Consider the following 24,490-nt stretch of genomic DNA (forward strand, 5'->3'; position numbering starts at 1 on the left):
TACTGACTTATAAAAAAATCACAGAAATACTGATTATTCCATCTACTACTGGGATTATTATTTGCTTGTGATATACTCTGGTAGAGAAAACAGCCTTTAAACAATACTAGGGTTACTGGGTGGACACTACCACTGCCCTTGTTCCTCCTTTTCCTTCATGTGACTTTCTGGTTTACTTCTGAAATCAGCTACAGTGGTCACTTATCTCTATAAGCCGGAAAGTCCACTGTAAGGCTCTAAAGCAAGCTTCTTGAAGAGAATTTCATAAAGTGTGTTTACTTAACAAAGTATATCTACACTGCCTGGTCTACTTTGAAACAAGCAGACAATTGGGTCCATGCCAGGCCTAATAAATCAGAATCTCCTTGAGGGGAACCCGGGAATCTGCATTCTTCCCATGCTTAATTCTTATGCATCCTCACTCCCTTTGTAAGCAGAGAGCCCAGCACATAATAGGCCCTAAATAAATGACTCTTATTAAGCTGAACAGTGATTGACAGCTTCCTTCTACTTCTGTGAAAAAGCAGGATGATTGGAGTTCCCGTGGTGGCTCAGTGGGTTAAGAACCCGACACAATGTCCATGAGGATGTGGATTCAATCCTTGGCCTCACTCAGTGGGTTAACGATCTGGCATATGCTGCAAGCTGTGGCATAGGTCACTGACTCGGATCCGGTGTTGGTGTGCCTGCGGCCTAGGCTGGCACAGCTCTGATTTGACGCCTAGCCCAGGAACTTTCATATGCACACACACACAACCACAACAGGATGATCACGTTAAGCCCTTTAAGATCTATTAGTATATTAATATTGATGAACAAAATTTATGTACTGAATGCATTTAGTGTATAAATTTATTCACTTCTCACTTCATTCCCAAAGGATTTGAGATGGAAGCCTATTATTATGCCACTATTTATTTCAGAGAAAGATCTTTTAAAGATACTTCCAGATGTAAATTCTGCAAATTTTATCAACAGCCTTATTTATTGAGCCTGACTTTGAGGGTGAGAAAAATGTCAGATATTAAAACAAAAAATAAACTTGTTTGTATATAACCTCTTATGTACCAGGTACCATAATAAAAAAGATGCAATAATAATTCCTGTTGGAATTAGCTTTAACATTTAAAGTATATTTAGTAAAGGAAAATGACTAACCGAGGCCTAAAATACCCATGTTTATTATTTATTCAATTTTAAATATTATCATGAGGTTCAAATACCTTAGATTTTAGTAGCTCATTAGTCCTGGTTAATTCAATAAGCTGCTTTTCCAGTGAAGCATTACTTGCAGAGAGAGATGTTTTTTCCCTGACAGCAGCATTTAGCTTTGCTTCTATCTTCTCCAACTCAGCTTCCAGATCCTGAATACGCTTGTCCTGAGCACCACGTTGCTGCACAAGAACACGAATCTGGACAGAAACAAGGTGATGAACAAATAGGTCACTGATTATTGCCCATGTAACTAGATGCTACAAAAGATAAAAACATTAAAGTTCTAGAAAAATCTCCAATTGTGACACAATGCTCTTACATATCCACAGCCACAGAAAGGCCAGATCTGAGCCCTGCCCGAAAGGTACACTATAGCTAACAGCAATGCCGGATCCTTAACCCACTGAGTAGGGCCAGGGATTAAACCCAAGTCCTCACGGATACTAGTCAGACTCATTATCACTGAGCCACAATGGGAACTCCTAATTTCACTAGACGTTTGAGCAATCATATTTACTTTATGATACATCTGAAAATCTGTAAACATTTTAAGAACAGAGGATTTGAAGTGCCATAAACTTCCAGATATAATTAAACTGTTTAATCACTTTTAAGGTATTTCCAACTATAAGAGTTCTTCTTTTCTCTAGTTCCAAGTATATGAATTCAAATTATAGCTTGAAATGTTAAGTAGCTTTTTCATTTCCAAGAAGGAAAAACTGGGCTTCTGGGTAGGATGTAGCAGGCATCAGCGAGCCATCATTCCTGCTGCAATTACTAGATAAAAACCAAAACCAAAACCAAAAACACTATTTGTCAACAGAAAATATGGAAGCCAGGGAGACAATACAATATTTAAAATATTGGGGGAAAATTTCCTAATGTAAAATTCTACTTCCAGTAAAAACGTCATTTAAGTATAAAGGTGACAAAAAGTCATTTTCAGAGGGAAAAAAAGGCTGAGGGTATTGGTCAACAGTATAACAACAAGAAATACTAAAATAAGTTCTTCAGGCTGAAGAAAAATGATCCCAGATTTTTACAAGACATGCACTTTATTTACTTATTTTGTCTTTTGTCCTTTTAGGGCTGCACCTGAGGCATATGGAAGTTCCCAGGCTAGGGGTCTAATCGGAGCTGTAGCTGCTGGCCTACGCCAGGGCCACAGCAATGCCAGAGCCGAGCGGTGTCTGCAACCACACCACAGCTCACGGCAATGCCAGATCCTTAACCCACTGAGCAAGGTCAGGGATTGAACCCGCAACCTCATGGTTCTTAGTTGGATTTGTTTCCACTGCACCACGGGAACTCCAAGACATGCACTTTAAACAGGACATAGATTGATGATAAAGGGATCAGAAAAGATTTATCATGTAAATATTAAACAAAAGAAAGCTGGCAGGTCCTGCTGTGGCGCAGATTAAAGATCCAGTGTTATCTCTGTGGCAGCATGGGTCTGACCCCTGGCCTAACAGAATGGTTTAAGGATCTGGCATTGCCAGGTCTGTGGCATAGGTTGTAGTTGCAGCTTGGATTTGATCCCTGGCCTGGGACCTTATTAATTCATACAAAGTAGATTTTAAGACAAAAAATATTGCTAGTAAGTATCACTAGTAACAAATGATTTTATGGTTAAAAGGTTATTCCAGGAGTTCCCGTCATGGCGCAGTGGTTAACGAATCCGACTAGGAACCATGAGGTTGCGGGTTCGGTCCCTGCCCTTGCTCAGTGGGTTAACGATCCGGCGTTGCCGTGAGCTGTGGTGTAGGTTGCAGACACGGCTCGGATCCTGCGTTGCTGTGCCTCTGGCGTAGGCTGGTGGCTACAGCTCCGATTGGACCCCTAGCCTGGGAACCTCCATATGCCGTGGGAGCGGCCCAAGAAATAGCAACAACAACAACAACAAAAGACAAAAAAAAAAAAAAAAAAAAAGGTTATTCCAAGAGGAAGACATAGTCTTAAATTTGCTATGCACAACAAAGTAATCTCATAACTTCAAAATATACAAAGCAAAAATGGACAGAATTAAAAACAGAAGGAGACTAAACCAGAGCTGTAAAAGTACCTTTCTCAGTAACTAACAGAATAAGCAGACAAAGAAGTCAGTACAGATAAAGATATGAAGTATTAAACAACTTGAACTGACATACAGACCACTATATCCAACATATGCATATACATTCTTTTCCTAGTCTGCGTAAAACATTTACCAAAATAGAATATTTGCTGGGGATAAAAGTATCAAGAAAGCAGAGCTCTTAAGTCACATGAAAAGTATTTTCTACTCTTATAGGCTTTGTATTTATACTAACCTCTGTATTCTTTTTTTTTTTTTCCTCCTTTTAGGCTGTGGCATATGGAATTCCTGGGCCAGGGATCAAATCTGAGCTGCAAATGCAACCTACGCTACAGCAGCAGCAGCACTGGATCCTTTAACCCACAGTGCCAGGGATGGAACCTTTGTTCTGGTGCTGCAGAGGCACCACAGATCTGATTGCGCCACAGCAGGACCGCCTACCTAAGTATTCTATGACAACATTGCTTAACCAAAAATGTATCAAGCACCACTTATATAAACAGATGTGAACTAGATGCTAGGAACTGAACAAACTTTAAGATTCCGTACCACAAGAGTCTGTATGCTGGAGTTCCCCTGTGGCTCAGTGATGACGAACCTGACTGGTATCCATGAGGATGCGGGATCCATCCCCGGCTTCGCTCAGTGGATTAAGGATCTGGCATTGCCGTAAGCTGTGTTGAAACTCACAGACGAAGCTTGGATCTCAAGTTGCTGTGTCTGTGGTGCAGGCCAGCGGCTGCAGCTCCAATTCAACCCCTAGCCTAGGAACATCCATATGCCATGGGTGTGGTCCTAAAAAAAAAAAAAAAAAAAAAAAAAAAGAGAGTCTGTATGCTTATATTAGTGGTTTGTAACCAGTGTTTATAGCATAGCATAAAGCAGGAAAAAAAAGTTGAGATTATCTATTTCATACATTTTTCAGTTGAAGAAGCTTAAGCTCCAAAAACGGGTTTGTAAACTCAAATGCCTACATGACCAAGCAGATACAATAAATATATAAAGAGAGCCAAGTGAGGAGTGATTGAACAAATGTGGAGGTCTAATGCAGGCAACTCTGCACAACCCTAGCAAATTTTTGCCCTTGACAGCAATGTGGAAACTGTGTTGCCAGATCTTCTAATTTTGCAATAGAAATCAGAAATCTGAATTTGTTTTGCCCGAAATTTTACCTTTAAATATTGACAATTCAAATCAATCAAACAACAAATACTGTGGGGTTTAAATAAAATAGAGCTGTATTTGCCAAGAATTTCTATTCTAAAAGATTAAATAACTGATACAAATGACCAGTTCTAATTCTGGCACTGCCACTCACGCACCAGCTATCTCAGAGACTCAGAGGGACTCATTATTACATCTCTAAGTAATAAACTATGCATCATAGGCAAGTATCCTAAATAAAATGAGAGCCAGTATTATTAAAATAAATCCAAAAAGGATCAGAGTAACAAGAGCAGAAATAGGCAAAATTATCTTGACATATTCTTGGTCCTAAGTCAACATTTAACTATAGTCAACAGAAGTTTTTTTTTTTTTTTTTTTTTTTGTCTTTCTTTTGTCTTTGTTGTTGTTGTTGTTGTTGCTATTTCTTGGGCCGCTCCTGCGGCATATGGAGGTTCCCAGGCTAGGGGTTGAATCGGAGCTGTAGCCACCGGCCTACACCAGAGCCACAGCAACGTGGGATCCGAGCCGCGTCTGCAACCTACACCACAGCTCACGGCAACGCCGGATCTTTAACCCACTGAGCAAGGGCAGGGACCGAACCCGCCACCTCATGGTTCCTAGTCGGATTCGTTAACCACTGTGCCACGACGGGAACTCCAACAGAAGTTTTAATATGTGAAACAAATATACCTACCAGAAAGAGTGGGTCAGCAATGGAAACAGAAAAAAAGACTGCCAGAAAAGCAAAGCTGGCAGCGACCAGCTTAGTCCTGCTTAGGGAAGTAAGCAGGTTTTTTAGGTCAGCTTTACTCAATAGAGATTTCTACCAAGGTGGAAGTGCACTATCTAGTATGGTAGCCACTCACCGCAAGTGCATATTGAGTACCTGAAATGTGATGAGTGGAACCGAAGAACTGAGTTCCTAATTTTATTGAATAGTCACTCACTACAATGGACAGTAGAGCTCAAGGTCGTTTTATCCTTGAGGAAGGCATGTACCTATAGGTTTGCATAGGTACCTATGGGATGCATTAGGTTAGCACGACTCCAACACAATTAAAATAACCTGCTAGGATTTCATGGCCACCAAGCAATTCTCTAGCTAGTTATTGTCTTAACAAGTAGATTAGCATATAGGAAGAGTGCAGGCTATGAGTAAATATGTGATTCATGTATAGCTAATAAACTAACATATGGATTTTGTAGTTCTCAGTTTTTCTTGAAGTAGATTATCTTGAATCTGTCCCTTAGCAGGCTAACGAATGGCATACCACACTGACAACTAGGTAAAAAATATGGTATTCAAGCCAAGGATTGGTTAGCCTATAGGTCTGATTTGGATGTATGCCTAACTACATGACTCCTCAAACGGCAACACAATCCTTGTTTTTTAACTCTCTTTCCATTTTATTGCACTTATTTTCAGTTAAGTTGAAAGTATTGCTTACCTCTTTTTCCAACGTCTTCAAATCTTTATCATTCTTTTGAGATTCTTTCTATTAAAAAAAAACAAAAACAAAAACAGTGATAATCAAATTTAAGTGCCACAAACACTATGGCCAAATTTGATTTTTAGCCATCAGGAAACATTAAAAGTTCCAAATGGTTAATTTCTATTTTAAACATTTCACTGAATCTATTAAATATTTTGCAGCTGACTTATCTAGCAAATGAAGGAAAAATTCCTTTTTTCCTTCTTTCTTTTTTTTTTTTTTTTTTTTGGTCTTTTTGCCTTTTCTAGGGCTGCTCCCGCAGCATATGGAGGGCCACAGGTTAGGGGTTTAATTGGAGTTGTAGCCACCGGCCTACACCAAAGCCACAGCAATGCGGGATCCAAGCAGAGTCTTCGACCTACACCACAGCTCACGGTAATGCTGGATCCTTAACCCACTGAGCAAGGCCAGGGATCAAACCCGAAACCTCATGGTTCCTAGTCGGATTCGTTAACCACTGCGCCATGATGGGAACCCAAGGAAAAAGTTCTTAAAACCTTTTTTTTTTTTTTTTTATCTTTTGTCTTTCTAGGGCCTTGCCTGCGGCATATGGAGGTTCCCAGGCTAGGGGTTGAATCAGAGCTGAAGCTGCTGGCCTATGCCACAGCTATAGCAACACTGGATCCTTAACCCACTGAGAAAGGCTAGGGATCAAACCCACGCCCTCATGGATGCTAGCTGGGTTCGCTAACTGCAACGCCACGACAGGAACTCCTCTTAAAATCTTATAATATTGCAGGCTTGAACGTTTTTATCCCAATAGATTAGGTGTTTGCTAACAAGTGCAGTGAAAAGAATACATCCTCTTTTCTAATGTTAAACAGTAATATATTCTGGATACTTAATTATACTATCTCAGAAAAAACCTCTCTCTCTTTTCTTTTTTAGGACGCACCTATGGCGTATGGAAGTTCCCAGGTGAGGGGTTGAATCAGAGCTACCTATGCTGCAGCTTGCGGCAATGTCAGATCCTTAACCCACTGAGCAAGATCAGGGATTGCACCTGCATCCTCATGGAGACTATGTTGGTTCTTAACCCGCCGAGCCACAACCGGAATTCCAAAAAAAAAAAAAAGACTTTCAGAGAAATCAACTTAAACTTAGATCTCAAAGATGGGAAAAAAAACCCACCAAAACCCAGAAACGCAAGGAAATAAAGAAAAAGTTAAAAAGTACAAACTGACTCTAATCTACCTACTGCCTTTTTTCTAAATAAGATGTGATTTTTTCTTTTTCTTTTTAGGGTTGCACTTGTGGCATATGGAAGTTACCAGGCTAGGGGTCGAATCAGAGCTGAAGCCTCTGGCCTACACCACAGCCAAAGCAACGCCATATTCGAGCCAGGTCTGCAAACTACACCACAGCTTGAGGCAACTCCAGATCCTTAACCCACTGAGTGAGGCCAGGGGTTGAACCCCCGTCCTCATGGATACTAGTTGGGTTCATTACCACTGAGCCACAATGGGAACTCCACACATATGATTTTTACACATCTTTTTATATCCAAAAGCCTTTCTGAAATAATGGCCAAAAACAAAACATCTAACTTTTCTATCTAAAAATGGAAGAAAGTCATTAATATCTTGAATGAAATGTGTTTTATAAGTTTTTAAGTTGGGGAAGGATCACATCAGTCTCATATTTATTAATTTCCTACCTAATGGCATTTTCTATCAAGGAAGGCCTATTATTTGGGGCCTTTATGTAATTTAGTTTTCTAGGATGATTTGTGAATTCTATAATTAACTCAAAATTTCAGAACTGCTTCTCCAATTAATTCAAGGAATTTTTCAACAATGATTTTATTTTTTCTATTATAGCTGATTTGCAGTGTTCTAATTTAAGAAATTTATATCAGTTTCTAAGTAAAGGGTGTCTTTATCAGTCCTCATTATATTATAAAAACATAATGCAAGCCATGTACATATTTTCACATTTTATACTAGCTATATTTAAAAAGTAAAAATTTTAATAACATCTTATATTTTTCGTACTAGCTCTTCAAAATTTGCTGTATATTTTATTTTATTTTATTTTGGTCTTTTTGGCATTTCTTGGGCCGCTCCTAAGGCTACTTCCCACAGCATATGGAGGTTCCCAGGCTAGGGGTCTAATCGGAGCTGTAGCCACCAGCCTATGCCAGAGCCACAGCAATGCAGGATCCGAGCCGCATCTGCAACCTACACCACAGCTCACGGCAACGCCGGATCGTTAACCCACTGAGCAAGGGCAGGGACCGAACCCGCAACCTCATGGTTCCTAGTCGGATTCATTAACCACTGCACCACGACGGGAACTCCTGCTGTACATTTTGTACTCATAGCACATTCTCAATTCAGATGTTAAATTTTCATTAGAAATATCTATCTAGGAGTTCCCATTGCAGCCCACTGGATTAGGAATCTGACATAGTCTCTGTGAGGACGTGGGTTTGATCCCTGGCCTTGCTCAGTGGGTTAAGAATTTGGTGTTGCCACAAGCTGCAGCATAGGTCACAAATGTGGCTCAGATCTAGTGCTGCTGTGGCTGTGCTGTAGGCCTGTAGCTGCAGCTCTGATTTGACCCCTAGCCCAGGAACTTCCATATGCCATAGATGCAGCTTTAAAAAAAAAAAAAAAAGACATGTCTATATTTAAATTTCATAAAACATGCAGATGAAAAAGTAGATTCACATACTTAAGTTATTCCAAAACATTTAATTTTCCCAACAACAGAACTGAGTATCAGTTCAGTTTTTAAATATACATTAATTAAAATTAGATTATATTAAAGATTTTATTCTTCACTTTCAAGTGCTCAATAGCCACATGTAGCTGATCACTTTGGTCTCTTCTAGGGCCGCACCCGGGGCATATTAAGGTTCCCAGGATAGGGGTCTAATCAGAGCAGTAGCCACCAGCCTACGCCAGAGCCACAGCAACACGGGATCTGAGCTGCGTCTATGACCTACACCACAGCTCACAGCAACAGCAGATCCTTAACCCACTGAGCGAGGCCAGGGATGGAACCCGCAACCTCATCACTCCTAGTTGGGTTTGTTAACCACTGAGCCACGACGGGAACTCTGCTGATCATTTCTATACTAGACAACACAGCTCTTTATTATAGAAGAAGAGACTTAGGTAACTGCCTAATGAATGAACAAGAATAAACTTAACCTGTACTTTTGGTTTTCCAACTCTGAACCTTTTTTCACATTAAAATATCAATTTGTGCAATTCCTTAAGAAAGTACAAGTTGCTTTACGAACATATAGAAACAGTAATAGGAAATACCTGCAAAAGCCATAATAACATGAAATTATTAAGAATTTAATCTACCACTCTGGCAGTTTCTGAGTAGGAAAATTCTTTTAGGCATTAGAATGTTTTTTCTTTCTTCTTCATCAATATTTACCCTTCTCCCAAAACAAGTAAAAAACCCAAATCAGAACAATTCAAATGATGGTAACAAATCAAAGCATTGCATTATTTTTAAAGGCTTACTAGGTATAATAGAATTTATCCAGCATGTTGTAATTTTGAACTAGGGCACATTTAAACACAACATATTTAGTAATGACATAGGCAGGTGTTTAACACTTGCTAGAGTTCTAATAATGTTTTACTAGTTTATAGGTTTACTGATAGCTTTAATTTATCACTTAGCTCATTCTAGTCAATACGACAACTTTCAGAAATGTTTTCGGAGTTCCCGTCGTGGCGCAGTGGTTAACGAATCTGACTAGGAACCATGAGGTTGCGGGTTCGGTCCCTGCCCTTGCTCAGTGGGTTAAGGATCCAGCGTTGCCGTGAGCTGTGGTGTAGGTTGCAGACTTGGCTCGGATCCTGCGTTGCTGTGGCTCTGGCGTAGGCTGGCAGCTCCAGCTCCGATTTGACCCCTAGCCTGGGAACCTCCATATGCCGCGGGAGCGGCCCAAGAAATGGCAAAAAGACAAAAAAAAAAAGAAAAAGAAATGTTTTCATGATACAGTTGATACCATGTTAGAGCTAGAATGTTAAGAGCTCCTCACCTTTAATCCCCCAGTCTTAACTTTTCTTGCTGAAGCAGGCAAGGTAGTATCTTTGTCAACATTAAGATTTTGTTGAGATTCTGCTGTAAACAAATTGTACAGATCATGGCTGGTGCTTACATGTTTGAACCACAGATTAAACACAATCCCCAAATTTCTTATAGCAACTATTAGTGAAGCAATATAAAGTTATTCTTTTCTTGACTGTACATATTCAAATAATAAGTTACACAATATTTTTTACACATCTAATACCTTCCTGATTTTCCTAATATTCCCTCTAGTATCCTCCAATAGAGGGTTAATGCCATTACTAAAGGAAAACTACATTATCTATGTGTCTTACTTAATTTTCCTGGTTATACAGCCGTGTAATGATAAGAGTATTATTCTGTAGTTGACTATCAATTAAAGAAAATTCAAATGTAGCTGTAGCGTCACATTTCTTGAAATACTGTAGTATCTTTAAATTTTTTTTTTTTTTTGTCTTTCTAGGGCCACACCCGTGGCATATGGAGGTTTCAGGGCTAGGGGTCAAATCAGAACTTAAGGTGCCAGTCTATGCCAGTCATAGCAACTTGGGATTGGAGCTGCATCTGCAACCTACATCACAGCTCATGGCAATGCCAGATCCTTAACCCACTGAGAGAGGTCTGGTTTTGAACCCGCAACCTCATGCTTCCTGGATTTGTTTCTGCTGTACTATGATGGGAACTCCTAGTATCTTTAATTTTAAACACTATTATTTTTTTTTTTTTTTGCTTTTTAGGGCTGCACCTGAGGCATATGGAGGTTCCCAGGCTAGGGGTCTAATCGAAGCTTCAGCTGCCAGCCTACAACAGAGCCACAGCAACACCAGATCCGAGCCACATCTGTGACCTATGCCAGAGCTCATGGCAACACTGGATCCTTAACCCCACTGAGCGAGGCCAGGGATCAAACCTGCCAACTCATGGTTCCTAGTAAGATTCATTTCCACTGGGCCACAAGGGGAACTCCTAAACACTGTTATTCTTAACTTGAAAATTTATAAGATCATATGACTATTATTTTATTTTGGGATCCATTACCTTTCTTCTGTTTAAACCTTTGTGATTTCTGAAAGGATACTGGTCCCTTCAATACTTCTGAAGTTTTAACATCATAAGCGCCTGGTGATGGTGCACAACCTAGAGGAGACATAAAACATTAAAACCTCATCTAATGTAACTTAGGACCTTAACTTAAAACATGTCTTACAGATCTTATATGAGGAATCTAAAAATTCATACAAATGAACTGATAGGCAAAATAGAAACAGATTCACAGCACAAAAAACAAACTTGCAGTTACCAAAGGGGAAGAGGGGGAGGGACAGATCACGAGTTTGGGATTAACAGATACAAATTACTATACATAAAATAGATGAGCAACAAGGATTTACTATATAGCAGAGGGAATTATATTCAATACCTTATAATAACCTGTAATAGAAAATAATTTGGAAATTTTTTTTTTTTTTTTTGGTCCTTTTGCCATTTCTTGGGCTGCTACTGTGGCATATGGAGGTTTCCAGGTTAGGGATTGAATAGGAGCTGTAGCTGCCAGCCTACGCCAGAGCCACAGCAACGTGGGATCCTATCTGCAACCTACACCACAGCTCACGGCAGTGCCGGATCCTTAACCCACTGAGCAAGATCAGGGATCGAACCCACAACCTCATGGTTCCTAGTCGGATTCATTAACCACTGAGCCACAACGGGAACACCTGGAAAAAATTTATAACTGAATTACTGTGCTGTGTGCTTGAAACTAATGCAATATTGTAAACCAACTATACTTCAATTTTTTAAAAAAAATCATAGTACAGTGAGTAATACGAATGTAAAAATGCCATTAATAAATTGCTTTGTTTTCAAATGTAAAAATAGCACTCATTTGATATTATAAATTATGCCTCTCTGGGAAGAACAGTATCATTATCTTCCCAAATGACCTTTACTTCAGTTGGGTCAAAGGAGCATGGTAACTGAGCAAAACAACAAAGAGTTTTGGGATGAACACTGTGTAAGAATAAGCAACACAGATTTGTTATTAAGGTTTGAACATAAGAAATAAAATATTTGGAATCAACTCTACTTAAAGAGATTCACCGGAGTAACAACCACTAGATTTAAGAAATGAAGCTACTGAAAATGCCTAGCCCTTAAGATGTGGCTTAGAATAAAAATTTAGTGATAATCCATCTCTGTCTAATATCAATACAGCAGGAAATTCATAAAGTCATGTTATGCAAAGTACAAATGTCACTATATTTCTATGTTCCAGCACTTCATACTGTATAACTCATGTAACTGGAATCCCAAATGAAAGGCATTTCAGAGTGCTTATGCATAGCTGACTTGAGATCTGCCTCTTCTTTCAGATCTCAGCCCAGATGTTGCCTCTTGCAGTTTTCTCTAAATCCCCAAATCAAGCTAGAAACCTTCATTCCACAGCAGCCTGTGTGTACTGTTCCTATCATAGAATTTCCTGTAGTTTTGTAATGGCTTATAATAACATATTTATCCATCCCCCACCTTAGACAAAACTGCCTGAAGTTAGGGACAGTGTTTTGTTTTGTTTTTTAACTTAAATTTTTATTTAAAAGAATTTTTTTTTGTCTTTTTGTCTTTTTCCAGGGCAGCACCCATGGCATAGGGAGGTTCCCAGGCTAGGGGTCTAATCGGAGCTGTAGCCACTGGCCTATGCCTCAGCCACAGCAATGCGGGATCTGGGCCATGTCTGAGACCTAGATACCATAGTTCACGGCAATGCTGGATTCTTAACCCACTGAATAAGGCCAGAGATTGAACCCGCAATCTCATCATCTTCCTAGTCAGATTAGTTAACCACTGAGCCACGATGGGACCTCCAGGGACAGTCTTAATCATATCCGTATCCTCAGTATTTAGCTCAGGGTTGAATCTGGAAGTGTGGAAAAGAAAACAGTCACAGGGAATGTGGGAATGGGAATAGGGTTTTGTATAGTAATCAGTAGGGTCAAATCCACGTCCACCTTTGTCTGCCAATCAACAGCTTTGGTGCCAAGTACTCCGTAGTCATAGGGAGAAGATGATGGATAAGAACATTATATTCTCCCCTTTTCCAGTCTAGCTTTAAAACCCCTGGAAAATTATTTCTATTTGAGATGGATTCTTCATTCATGAAACAGGAATAAAAAAAAAAATTTACCTCATATTACAGCTGTTAGGATTACTAGAATTTTATAAGAAATCACTACAGTGCCTCACACACATACCAAGCCTCAAATAAATGATGTATTACTACTTCTGAAACTGTGAGCCTGAAATTTTGTGTAACTGGCAAAACCAGTCTAATTTATTACAAGCAAAAAAAAAAAAAAAAATTCTCATAAGATACACACTGCTGACAGAACTTAGAAGAGGTTCTCTGAATGTCTAGGAAAGTATATGGTCCTTGAGCCTTTCAATTAAAAAAAAAAAAAAGCTTGTGCTAATGCATTTGCTCACTTGGCCTCATTTCCATTTGCAAGTTAGCTGATAGAAATTAAGGTGGAATGAGTGACTGTTAAAAAGTATACATTATGATGGGTGAGTCATGAGTTTTGATGTTAAGTTTTATTACAGGCTGCTCAGTTTGGCTGCAGAAACTCTTAGTTTCCTCATCTGTAAATTGTTGACAATATCAGTACCTGCCTCACCTGGCTGTTGGAAAGATAAATCTGATCTAGCCAGAAGACCTCAGCAAAATCCCTGCATAGTTACCTCCAATAAATGGTAAGTGCCTTACAAACGACATCTAAGGCTTCCTGGTTACTGTGCTTAATTAAGCACAGCAGTGGTTAAGAGCACAGCATGGTTTGAGGAGGCTGGTTTGGGGCCCCAGTTCTGATATCTGGATTGCATAACATTGAGCAAATATAATAAACAAGTCTCCATCTTTTTATCAATAAAAACAACAGATAATATGTATTTGCGGGAATTAAAATAAAAAAATAATTGATGTAAAAACTCAGTATGCTATCTGGGGTACTGTACTATCAAAATTAACTCCCATTACTTAATCTATAGTGTTTTTGTGCTACTGCCACCCATAAACTGCTTTAACCAATTTTCCTTTTCTTAGGCTTGAATGGAATATTAATAAGAAATCCACAAGTTCAAACAAAATGCGACGGTAAAATATTTTTTTATCAGTGAGACTCTCCGACTTGACCAACAGATAGCTACCGCCGCTTCCTCATTCCTATTCCCTTCCATCTGTTTTAGTTTCCGAAGGCACTAATTGTTTATTGGCTGCATTCTCCAATTAATGTAAGATCTATGGGGTAGGGGCTTTGCTTCGCTCACTGCTGTATCCTTATCATCCTGAATAGTGCTTGGTATGTAGTAAATACTTGGCTTATATTTCAGAAAAAAGGAGTCAATAAAAGGAGTCCCGTCCCAGCCTTAAAAATCGCTATTTGCCTCTGATGAAGGGAAGCAAAAGGGGCAAGAGGTATGAGAGTATCTCCTGTCCCCCATCTCCTTTCCCCGTACGCACCGGAAGGGTCATTGAATCGTTTCAGGGGCGCCTTAGGAAAGGACATGTTGACGACCAGCTCCACAAACACGAAGGTATCAGCGCTCCTCGGTAACTTCCAGAGGGTTATTATGGCCTACTGTCTTCAAATTCAAATCTCCCTGATTATTCCCGCCCAGGCGACATTGGCCAATCGGAAAACCAAAGCCTTGGGTACACCAATCCAGGAAGGGAACACCCAAAGAGCCTGCGTACTCGGCTCTCGCGGCGTCCAATCAGGTGGCCTGCTAGTTTAGGTTATCACCCAATAGGAGACTAGTACTTTTTTACTTCGACCCCTCCCCCACACACTGGCCCAATCACTACTGGCTTTACTCAATTTCAACTACGCCACAAGCAGCATTTGCGCAATCGCAGTTCACATCAGCGAATTTTTCAGTCGCTCTTGACGTCATATTGGTGGTACTGTCCTGCGTTCTAACTTTACGAGTTGCAAGCCTCTTCCATCGGTCTTTGGATGTAAACTTTTCCGGATTTCAGTTCCTTCAACCTGGGTCCTGCCAGTGTCCTAATGGCCATTGAGAGGAAAGAAAGAGCGCAGGTGGAAACACGGGGGTCCACTCCTGCGCATGTGCAGTGACCCGAGCGGAGGAGACGGGGCGTGGCCTGGGCGCGGAGGCTCCGCGCTTGCGCTCAGTTTTCTCGGTGCCACCGCAGCCGGGAGGCGATTGGAGTATGTCAGCCCCTTTTGAGGAACGCAGTGGGGTCGTTCCGTGCGGGACGCCGTGGGGCCAGTGGTACCAGACGTTGGAGGAGGTGTTCATTGAAGTTCAGGTCCCGCCAGGCACTCGCGCCCAGGATATCCAGTGCGGCCTGCAGAGCCGGCATGTGGCGCTGGCCGTGGGTGGTCGCGAGATCCTCAAGGTAGCGGCAGGTCGGGGCTTATACTCAGTTTCTTTCCAGCCTCCTCAAATCCCCCAGCCCTAAATATCATGGTTTTCGTGGAAAGACTGCTGGAGGGCCGTTCGGCTCCTCTTGACTGGCCGAAGCAGGGATGAGATTGCCCTGGTTTTCGGTCTGGTAGGAGCCCGCCCCCGGCTCAGGGCCAGCCACATTTGAGGTGGGAATTTGAGTAGCCCTTTTCTCTGGCCTTGTTTTTAAGCCAGATGAAGCTGCTGCTTTTGTTCCTCTGCGGGTCTTCTATGAGAACAGCTTAACTTGTCCTTGAAAGAACAAATAATTATAGTACATGTACTATCTTCCAAGCACTGATCTAGGTGTTGGGAGGACAGCGGTGAAGGAGCCAGATAATGTTCCCGTACTGTGAGAGAAGTTAGGGTCTCGGCGGGAGGCATAACTAAACTAATAAATATGTGGGCAGTTGTAGGACAGTAAAGATAAAAATAGAGGCTAAAGATGTCGGGATGAGGATTGGGAGGTAATGTCTCATCCAAAATTAGAAAAATTAAGCTCAGCAGAAAAGAATCTGACTAGCGTCCATGAGGACGCAGGTTTGATTCCTGTCCTTTCTCAGTGGGTTAAGGATCTGGCCTTGCGTTGAGCTGTGGTGTAGATCACAGACATGGCTGGGATCTGGCGTTTCTGTTGGCTGTGGTGTAGGCCAACGACTACAGCTTGAATTTGACACCTAGCCCGGGAACCTCCATACGCCCCTAAAAAGACAAAAAAAAAAAAAAAAAAAGGAAAGAAAAGAAAAATTCTGCATTTTCGTGGCGTGGTTAAGCAGGTGGCCCAGAGGTTGTGAAGAAAATAGTTAACATTCCTCTTAATCTCATCAGTACCCTTTGGATCTAGGACCCATTTTTTTCATTGTTAAAATTTATAGTTAAATTCAATTAGGTTGAAGTTAGATTTCGTTCTCGGATTAGATGTTCAGGATATTTGATGACACTCTGTGATGGTGAAGGGAGACTACTTGGTAAGATACCTCCCTTTGCCATTTTACCAGTTTTTTAACTTTGAACAAGAGATTATTCAGTGTCTAAGCCTTCATCCACAAAGTGGGGTAATTACATACCTTTCTCATTGAGTTGCTTTAAGCACAGCATGGTATATCCCTGTGTGTGAGAAGCTTAGAATAGTGCCTGATACAGAATAACATCACATTACCTCTTAGCTATTATTATTATTGTCTTTTTTTTTTTTTTTTTGCCTTTTCTAGGGCTGCTTCCTGCGGCATATGGAGGTTCCCAGGCTAGGGGTCTAATCAGAGCTATAGCCTCCAGCCTATGCCAGAGCCACAGCAACACAGGATCTGAGCTGAGGCTGCAACGTATGCCACTGCTCACGGCAACGCTGGATCCTTAACCCATTTAGCAAGTCCAGGGATCGAATCCGCAACCTCATGGTTCCTAGTCGGATTCGTTAACCACTGAACCACAACAGGAACTCCAGCTATTATTTTATATGAAAGTGTTTTGAGTGCTTCAGAGAAAAAGGATTCATGTGAAAGACATTGATTTATGTCAACTTGGTTCTTAATGACCTTTCTGAATAGTTGTGCAATTTATAGTTTACTGAACAGTGATTTAAAATTACAGTTCATATTTACTTTGGTTCTTGCAGTAACTTTGACACTATAGCCATAAATCTAGGGTTTTAGGTGTACATTTAGACCTGTAGGGTTTTTCTATACTGTTACTGACATATGAAAAAAAGTGTTTTCTTTTTTTAACATGACATTTTAATTTCATTTTCTAAAAGTTAAATTTGATAGGTAGCAACAAAATAGATTTTAGTAGATGCATTCTCTTTTAAACATATTTTGCTTTGTTCTTTTTTATTTTCTTCTTAGGGCTGCACCTGTGGCATATGTTTCCAGGGTAGGGGTCAAATAGGAGCTGCAGCTGCCAGCCTGTGCCACAGCCACACCAGATCAGTGTTGCATCTGCAACCTACACCACAGCTCACAGCAATGCTGGGTCCCTAACCCACTGAGCGAGGCCAGGAATGGAACCTGCATCCTCATGGGTACTAACCGGTTTTGTAACCCACCGAACCACAATGGGAACTCCCGCTTAGTTCTTATTTATTTATTTTATTTTATTTTATTTTTTTGTCTTTTTGCCTTTTCTTGAGCCACTCCTGTGGCATATGGAGGTTCCCAGGCTAGAGGTCTAATCAGAGCTGTAGCTGCCGGCCTACACCAGAGCCGCAGCAATGTGGGATCTGAGCCGCGTCTGCAACCTGCACCACAACTCACGGCAATGACAGATCCTTAACCCACTGAGCGAGGCTAGGGACTGAACCTGCAACCTCATGGTTCCTAGTCAGATTCGTTAACCACTGCGCCACGATGGGAGCTCTTAGTTCTTTTTTAAAATAAAAAATTTCTGAAAAATCAGTCACAACTAGTTTGACATTTAGTTTGACAACTAGTTTATACTTAATTTTTTTAATGCTAAGAGGCCCTACAAAGAGATTGAACCTGTTTTTAAAAGTTTATTTAGAAGGCATCATTTGTTTTGTTTTTTTCAGTTTTTGTTTCGCTTTAAAAAAGATTTTATTGGAGTATATTTGACTCACAGTATTGTGTTAGTTTCTGGAGTACAGAAACGTGAATCAGTTGTACATATACATATGTCCATTTTTTTTTCAGATTCTTTTTCCTTAATGGTTATTACAGACTATGGAGTATATTTCCCTGTGCACTGCAACAGGTCTTTGTTACTGTCTATTTTATATATATAATACTGTGTATGTGTTAATCCAAACCTCCTAATTTATCCCTCCCCTATCATTTTCCCTTTGGTAACTATAAGTTTGGTTTTGTAATTTTTGAGTCTACTGTTTTGTAAGTTCTTTTGTATCTTTTTTTTTTTTTTTTTTTTTTTCCTTTTCTAGGGCCACTTCCCACAGCATATGGAGGTTCCCAGGCTAGGGGTCGAATAGGAGCTGTAGCCACTGGCCTACACCAGAGCCACAGCAATGCAGGATCCAAGCCACGTCTTCGACCTACACCATAACTCACGTTAATTCTGGATCCTTAACCCGATGAGCAAGGCCAGGGATCGAACCCGCAACTTCATGGTTCCTAGTCCGATTCGTTAACCATTGAGCCACGACGGAAACTCCAGGGAACTTCTCTTTTGTATCATTTTAAAAAAATTAGATTCCACATATTAGCGATCTATGGTATCTGTTTTAAGAGACATCATTTCTTGATATCTGCAGAACAGCTCTTCTTGTAGTTTATTATGATTGGTAAAGTTAAAGCATTTCAGATATTAATTTCACATTTGACCAGTCAGTGATCCATAATATATCTTCATTTTGTAAAAATTTAGGAGCTCTGATCTTTTGGTAGAGAGCCCTGTGTTCTTTGTCATAGTAAATATTCAAAGTAGACATACTTGGTTTTGTTTCATTCCATAGGAGGGGACTTAGGGTTGAGCACCTATTGGTGTATTGAAATGGTGTAAAATTTGGTCTCCCTAACTCTGAACAAATTAGGTAATTATGTGTGAATTAGGAAATTAGTGAAGTCTTAAATCATGAAAACTTTATAAGAATTGATGGACTTTCTATATTTTATAACCTCATATGTTTATTTTTCAGGGCAAACTTTTTGATTCCACAATAGCTGATGAGGGAACATGGACTTTGGGTAAGAGTAATCTATGATGTTACTTAAAATCTTTTTAAAAATGAATTTTGTCTTGGAACTTAGTATGTTTCCCTCTGCTGTGTTGTGTCCTTTGTCTTTGCAGCTTTGGAAGCTGTAGTAATAGAAATGTATTGAAACAACTGTTTTGTCAATATTACCTATTGATTTTTGAAAGTATAAATTGATGATGAACTCTAATTTGTCTCTAATTTTTGTTTGTTTGCTTAGAGGATAGGAAAATGGTCCGTATTGTTCTAACAAAGACAAAGAGAGATGCAGCGAATTGTTGGACTTCTCTTCTAGAATCTGAATATGCAGCTGATCCTTGGGTGCAAGATCAAATGCAGAGAAAACTTACATTAGAGAGATTCCAGAAGGAAGTAAGTCACCTGAATGCATGAATATATGTAGCTAAACATCTGAAAATTATAGGATAATTATTATCTGAAATTAAAACTCAAATGTGGCTATAAAAATTACAAGAATCCCTCAGACATTTTTAAAGTTAAATAGTTAGAAAAATGGGGAGTTCCTGTTGTGGCTCAGTGCTTAATGAACCCGACTAGTATCCATGAGGATGGCAAGTTTGATCCCTGGCTTCGCTCAGTGGGTTAAGGCATTGCTGTGAGCTGTGGTGTAGGTCCCAGGTGTGGCTTGGATCCTGTGTTGCTGTGGCTGTGGCATAGGCTGGCAGCTACAGTTCTGATTCGACCCCTAGCCTGAGAACCTCTATATGCCGTGGGTGTGGCCCCAAAAAGAAAAAAAAAGAGAAAAAAAAAATGACTGGCCTTTATATCATCCTCCCCTCACCCTGAGGAATTTATACTACCATGATAGTCTAAGTTTCAGTTTAGTTAGTGTACGTCAGTAGTGCATGAATAAACTCATAAAGATTCAGTCAGTACAGACACAGTGTATAAAAAAGTGAAAGGCCTCTGTCCCATTTTTATCTCATCAGTACTTTGGATTTATTGTTTTGTTTTTAATGTAAGTGGAGGATCACACGTGTGTGTGTGTTGCTCATGTTGCTTCATGTAGTAATATGTCTTGGGTCTCATTTCCTAATAGTACTTATGGATAAAATTCATGCCTTTTAGAGTGTTTCCTAGTTTGAATGTATTGTAATTTCTTAGCTGTTACTCTTTGATGGGAGTTAGATTTCTTCATTTGTGTCTATTTCAGAGTTTGTGCTTTCATCTCTGAAACTGTTCAAATGTTTCTTTAAGGTAGATATCTTGGAGAATTATTACTGAATTGAAGCACTGTTACACTTTTTTGGTTTTTCTTGACTGCACCTGTGACATGCAGGAGTTCCTGGGCCAGGGATTGAAACTGCGTCATAACAGCAACCTGAGCCACAGCAGGGACAGTGCCAGATCTTTAATCTGCTGTACCACCAGAGAATTCTTAAAGCATTATTACAGTTTTGATGAATAATTTCCATCTCTATGGGTAGTGATTCCTAAATATGTATCTTTAGCCTGAACTTTTCTCCTGAATATTGAGCTTGCACATCTTTCTGCCTGTTTAGCATCTTCACTTGCCTAACAGACATAGCAAACTCAATATGTCCAGTGTGAACTCTCCCATTTCCTTCCCACATTCATTCTACCTTTAGCCTTCTCATGTCAGTTGATGGAAATGGTTGTTCAAAAAACTGGGGGAGTCATTCTCCATTTCTCTTTCTCTCTCTCTCTTTTTTTTTTTTTTGTCTTTTGTTGTTGCTGTTGTTGCTATTTCTTGGGCCGCTCCTGCGGCATATGGAGGTTCCCAGGCTAGGGGTTGAATCGGAGCTGTAGCCACTGGCCTACACCAGAGCCACAGCAACGCGGGATCCGAGCCGCGTCTGCAACCTACACCACAGATCACGGCAACGTCAGATCGTTAACCCACTGAGCAAGGGCAGGGACGGAACCCGCAACCTCATGGTTCCTAGTCGGATTCGTTAACCACTGCGCCACGACGGGAACTCCCTCTCTTTCTCTCTTACACCCCGTTCAGTTGTCAGGAAACCTTACTGGAACTACCTTCCAGATGTAGTCAGAATTTGACCACTCATCACCATCAGCAGTACTGTCACTATCCTTCGGACCACCTCTGACATCTTGCTTAGGTTACTCTCATAACCTCTAAATTGTTCTCATCTACCTTTGCCGAGCTGCAGTCTTTCAAAATAGCAGTTAGAGCAGTCCTTTAAAACTGCATGTCAGATTATATCACTTCTCAGAACTCTTTCACTCAAGTAGAAGACAAAGTCTTTCATAACTGATCTATCTGGTCCTCCGTGGTCTCTCTCAGACCTCCTCTCCTACTACTGTCCCCCTCACTCATTCCGCTCTAGCCATACTGACCTTTTTGCTGGTCTTTTAACATGCCTGGCCATTCCTTCTCTGTCCTTTTTTCTTTTTTCTTTTTTTTCTTTTTTGGTATTTTTTGTCTTTTTAGGGCCGCATCTGTGACATATGGAAGTTCCCAGGCTAGGGGTCCAATTAGAGCTATAGCTGCTGGCCTGCGCCATAACCACAGCAATGTGGGATCCAAGCCGCGTCTGATCTACACTACCGCTCATGGCAACGCCAGATCCTTAACCCCCTGAGTGAGGCCAGGGATTGAACCTTCGTCCTCACAGATACTAGTCAGGTTTGTTAACCACTGAGCCCTGACGGAACTCCTGTCCTTTTTTTGTAGTCTTCTTTTCCCAAAGCTTACCCAACTTCACTGTTTTCAAGTCATTTCTCAGTGAAGCACGCTTTGATCTTTAATCATCATATTTAGAGGTTCCCGTCATGGCTCAGTGGTTAACAGATCCAACTAGAAACCATGAGGTTGTGGATTCCATTCCTGGCCTTCCTCAGTGGGTTAAGGATCCAGCGTTGCCGTGAGCTGTGGTGTAGGTCGCAGACGAGGCTCAGATCTGACGTTGCTGTGGCTCTGGTGTAGGAGGGTGGTTGCAGCTCTGATTGGACCCCTAGCCTGGGAACCTTCATATGCCACAGGTACGGCCCTAGAAAAGCCAAAAAGACAAAAAAAAAAAAAAAAAAAAAAAACCCAACCAAAAAAATCACATTTAAATGCTTTAATCTTCTCATTTTCCTTACTTTGCCTGCTTCTCTTTCTTCTTCTTCCTCGTCCTCTTCTTCCACCTCTTCTTCCTCCTCTTCTCCATCTTCCTCTTCTCTCTCTTTCTCTTCTTTTTTCATCCTCTCCTTCTCTTTCTCCTTCTCCTCCTCCTCTTACCAACTTTTAACACACTAGATCATGAGGTAGCAAATTATCTTTGGGTCAAATCCAGCCCATTGCCTGCTTTTGAAGGAAAGTTTTACTGAAACACAGCTATGCTCATTTGTTTACATATTGTCTTTTACATAGCAACAGCAGAATTAAGTGGTTCTGACAGAGACTATATGGCTATCAAAGCCTAAAGTATTTACTACCTGGATCTTTACAGAAAAGTTGCTGACACCTGTACTAGTAGATAACTTAGGGTTTATTATTTGTCTTCTGTTAGAATGTGATCTCCACCACAACAGGGATCTTTCTCTATTTTTTGTTCATTTTTTGTTCCACATTATATGCCTTTCTTGGTGTCTTTTTCTTTTTTTGTCTTTTTGCCATTTCTTGGGCCGCTCCCGTGGCATATGGAGGTTCCCAGGCTAGGGGTCTAATTGGAGCTGTAGCTGCCAGCCTACGCCAGAGCCACAGCAACGCAGGATCCGAGCCGCGTCTGCAACCTACACCACAGCTCACAGCAACGCCGGATCCTTAACCCACTGAGCAAGGGCAGGGACCGAACCCGCAACCTCATGGTTCCTAGTCAGATTTGTTAACCACTGCGCCACGATGGGAACTCCCTTTTCTTGGTGTCTTCTAAAGAGTAGGCACTCAGTAGATGTCTGTTGAGTAAATGAAATGCCTCTAAAAAGTCTAAAGTCTGCAGTAGTACTTATTCCATAGGATCGTTGTGAGGATTAAATATATATATATATATATCTTAGGACCCTGCCTGGCATATAATAAGCTCTCAAAAAATGTTAGTTATTAAACTCTATTCACACAATAATAGTAGAGTAAATGTTCCCCATACATTTGTCAGCATTGTAATAAACATGTTGATTATCTAAATATTTAAATCTGAAAATTGAAAAAATACCTCATAGTTTTAGGTTCCATTTTGGTGATTACAGTGAATTTTCATATCTTTCCACATGTTTATTGGCCATTTAGATTTGTTTTTTTTTTGTCAGTTGCCAGTTAATATCTTTTTACCATTTTCCTTTTGGGCTACGTATATTTTTCTTTATGAGTCTTATTTTATAATTTTTTTTCTTATCTCTTAGAATCCTGGTTTTGACTTCAGCGGAGCAGAAATCTCAGGAAACTACAGTAAAGGTGGACCAGATTTCTCAAATCTTGAGAAATAACCGCAATTTTCTCGCTGCATTTTGTGGATCCTAGCAGATGTTGTCAGCTTAATCAAAGGAACAGATTATGTGGTGGAAGAAAAACGTGGATGCCTCCAGTTAACAAATTGCAAAAATATATTTAAATATGGTTCTAAAAATTGCATTCAAACATGATTTACATAGGAAACATCCTAAATACTGTGGGAACTATTCTATTGATATATGGTAACTTTTTTTTGGACTTCTTTTTTTTCTCAGCATGAATTTTTTATATGCTGCATTTTAGTAATTTCATATTTAACCTGGATTTTTAATACAAAAAACATTAGGGTATAGATCATGTGAGATGACAGGTGCCTTCAGGGAAAATTAAGTTTTTCTTTCAGTAAGTGTGATGCAAGAATAATACTCAATAAAGTTTTCTAAATAGGAATTGTGTACCCTTTTGTCTGAAGTGTGCCTGTTCACATAAGGAAGTTATATTACTGAAAAACATTTTTTTTTTTTTTTTTTTTTTTTTTTTTTTTGTCTTTTTAGGGCCGCACCTGCGGCATATGCAAGTTCCCACTCTAGGGGTCCAATTGGAGCTACGGCTGCCAGCCTACACCACAGCCATAGCAACTCGGAATCCGAGCTGCATCTGTAACCTAGAACACAGCTCATGGCAACGCCAGATCTTTAACCCGCTAAACAAGGCCAGGTATTGCACCTGTGTCCTCATGGATAGTAGTTGGGTTAGTTACTGCTGAGCCATGATGGCAATTTCCTGAAAAACATTTTTAGAAAGGAAAAGACAGTCTACAAATATGTTCTGAGTAAGTTAATTTTAAAAGTTACTGGAAATTTCTGAATTAGTACATTTTTCCTTAAGGGATGCGTTTATGTCAAGAAATGGAAAAATAGTTAAAAACCTAACACTAGGAATAGAGTAATGAGAAAGTGGTGAAGTGAATATGGTTATTGGGTGTATCC

General features: G+C 40.2%; 2 protein-coding genes across 3 annotated transcripts in view; one reads left to right on the plus strand and one right to left on the minus strand.

The window, feature by feature from the left end:
* Positions 1–15,122, minus strand: part of HMMR (hyaluronan mediated motility receptor) — a 41,728-nt gene extending 26,606 nt beyond the window's left edge. The window contains exons 1-5 of one of the 2 annotated variants that reach the window (XM_003134082.6): positions 14,510–15,122; positions 11,035–11,133; positions 9,965–10,044; positions 5,908–5,955; positions 1,224–1,412 (exon numbers count right to left, since the gene is read on the minus strand). In XM_003134082.6, the coding sequence (XP_003134130.2) occupies positions 1,224–1,412; positions 5,908–5,955; positions 9,965–10,044; positions 11,035–11,133; positions 14,510–14,555 (462 nt within the window). In that variant the 5' untranslated portion in view covers positions 14,556–15,122. Of the gene's footprint in view, positions 1–1,223; positions 1,413–5,907; positions 5,956–9,964; positions 10,048–11,034; positions 11,134–14,509 lie in introns of both variants that reach the window. The other variant, XM_005672556.3, reaches the window with a different exon arrangement.
* NUDCD2 (NudC domain containing 2) lies at positions 14,851–24,433 on the plus strand. The gene is made up of 4 exons (XM_003134083.6): positions 14,851–15,412; positions 19,067–19,115; positions 19,344–19,495; positions 23,453–24,433. Exons 1-4 carry the CDS (start codon positions 15,224–15,226, stop codon positions 23,534–23,536), a joined length of 474 nt encoding a protein of 157 aa, XP_003134131.1. The 5' UTR covers positions 14,851–15,223; the 3' UTR covers positions 23,537–24,433.

The sequence above is a fragment of the Sus scrofa genome, chromosome 16 (assembly GCF_000003025.6).
Source record: "Sus scrofa isolate TJ Tabasco breed Duroc chromosome 16, Sscrofa11.1, whole genome shotgun sequence".
Classification (NCBI taxonomy): Eukaryota; Metazoa; Chordata; class Mammalia; order Artiodactyla; family Suidae; genus Sus; species Sus scrofa.

Bases quoted from the DNA above. Each gene is read 5' to 3' on its own strand.
- NUDCD2 (XM_003134083.6), top strand. From the start codon at position 15,224: ATGTCAGCCCCTTTTGAGGAACGCAGTGGGGTCGTTCCGTGCGGGACG. The intron at 15,413-19,066 runs GTAGCGGCAGGT...TTTATTTTTCAG, and splicing joins GTGGTCGCGAGATCCTCAAG to GGCAAACTTTTTGATTCCAC. The intron at 19,116-19,343 runs GTAAGAGTAATC...TTGTTTGCTTAG, and splicing joins TGAGGGAACATGGACTTTGG to AGGATAGGAAAATGGTCCGT.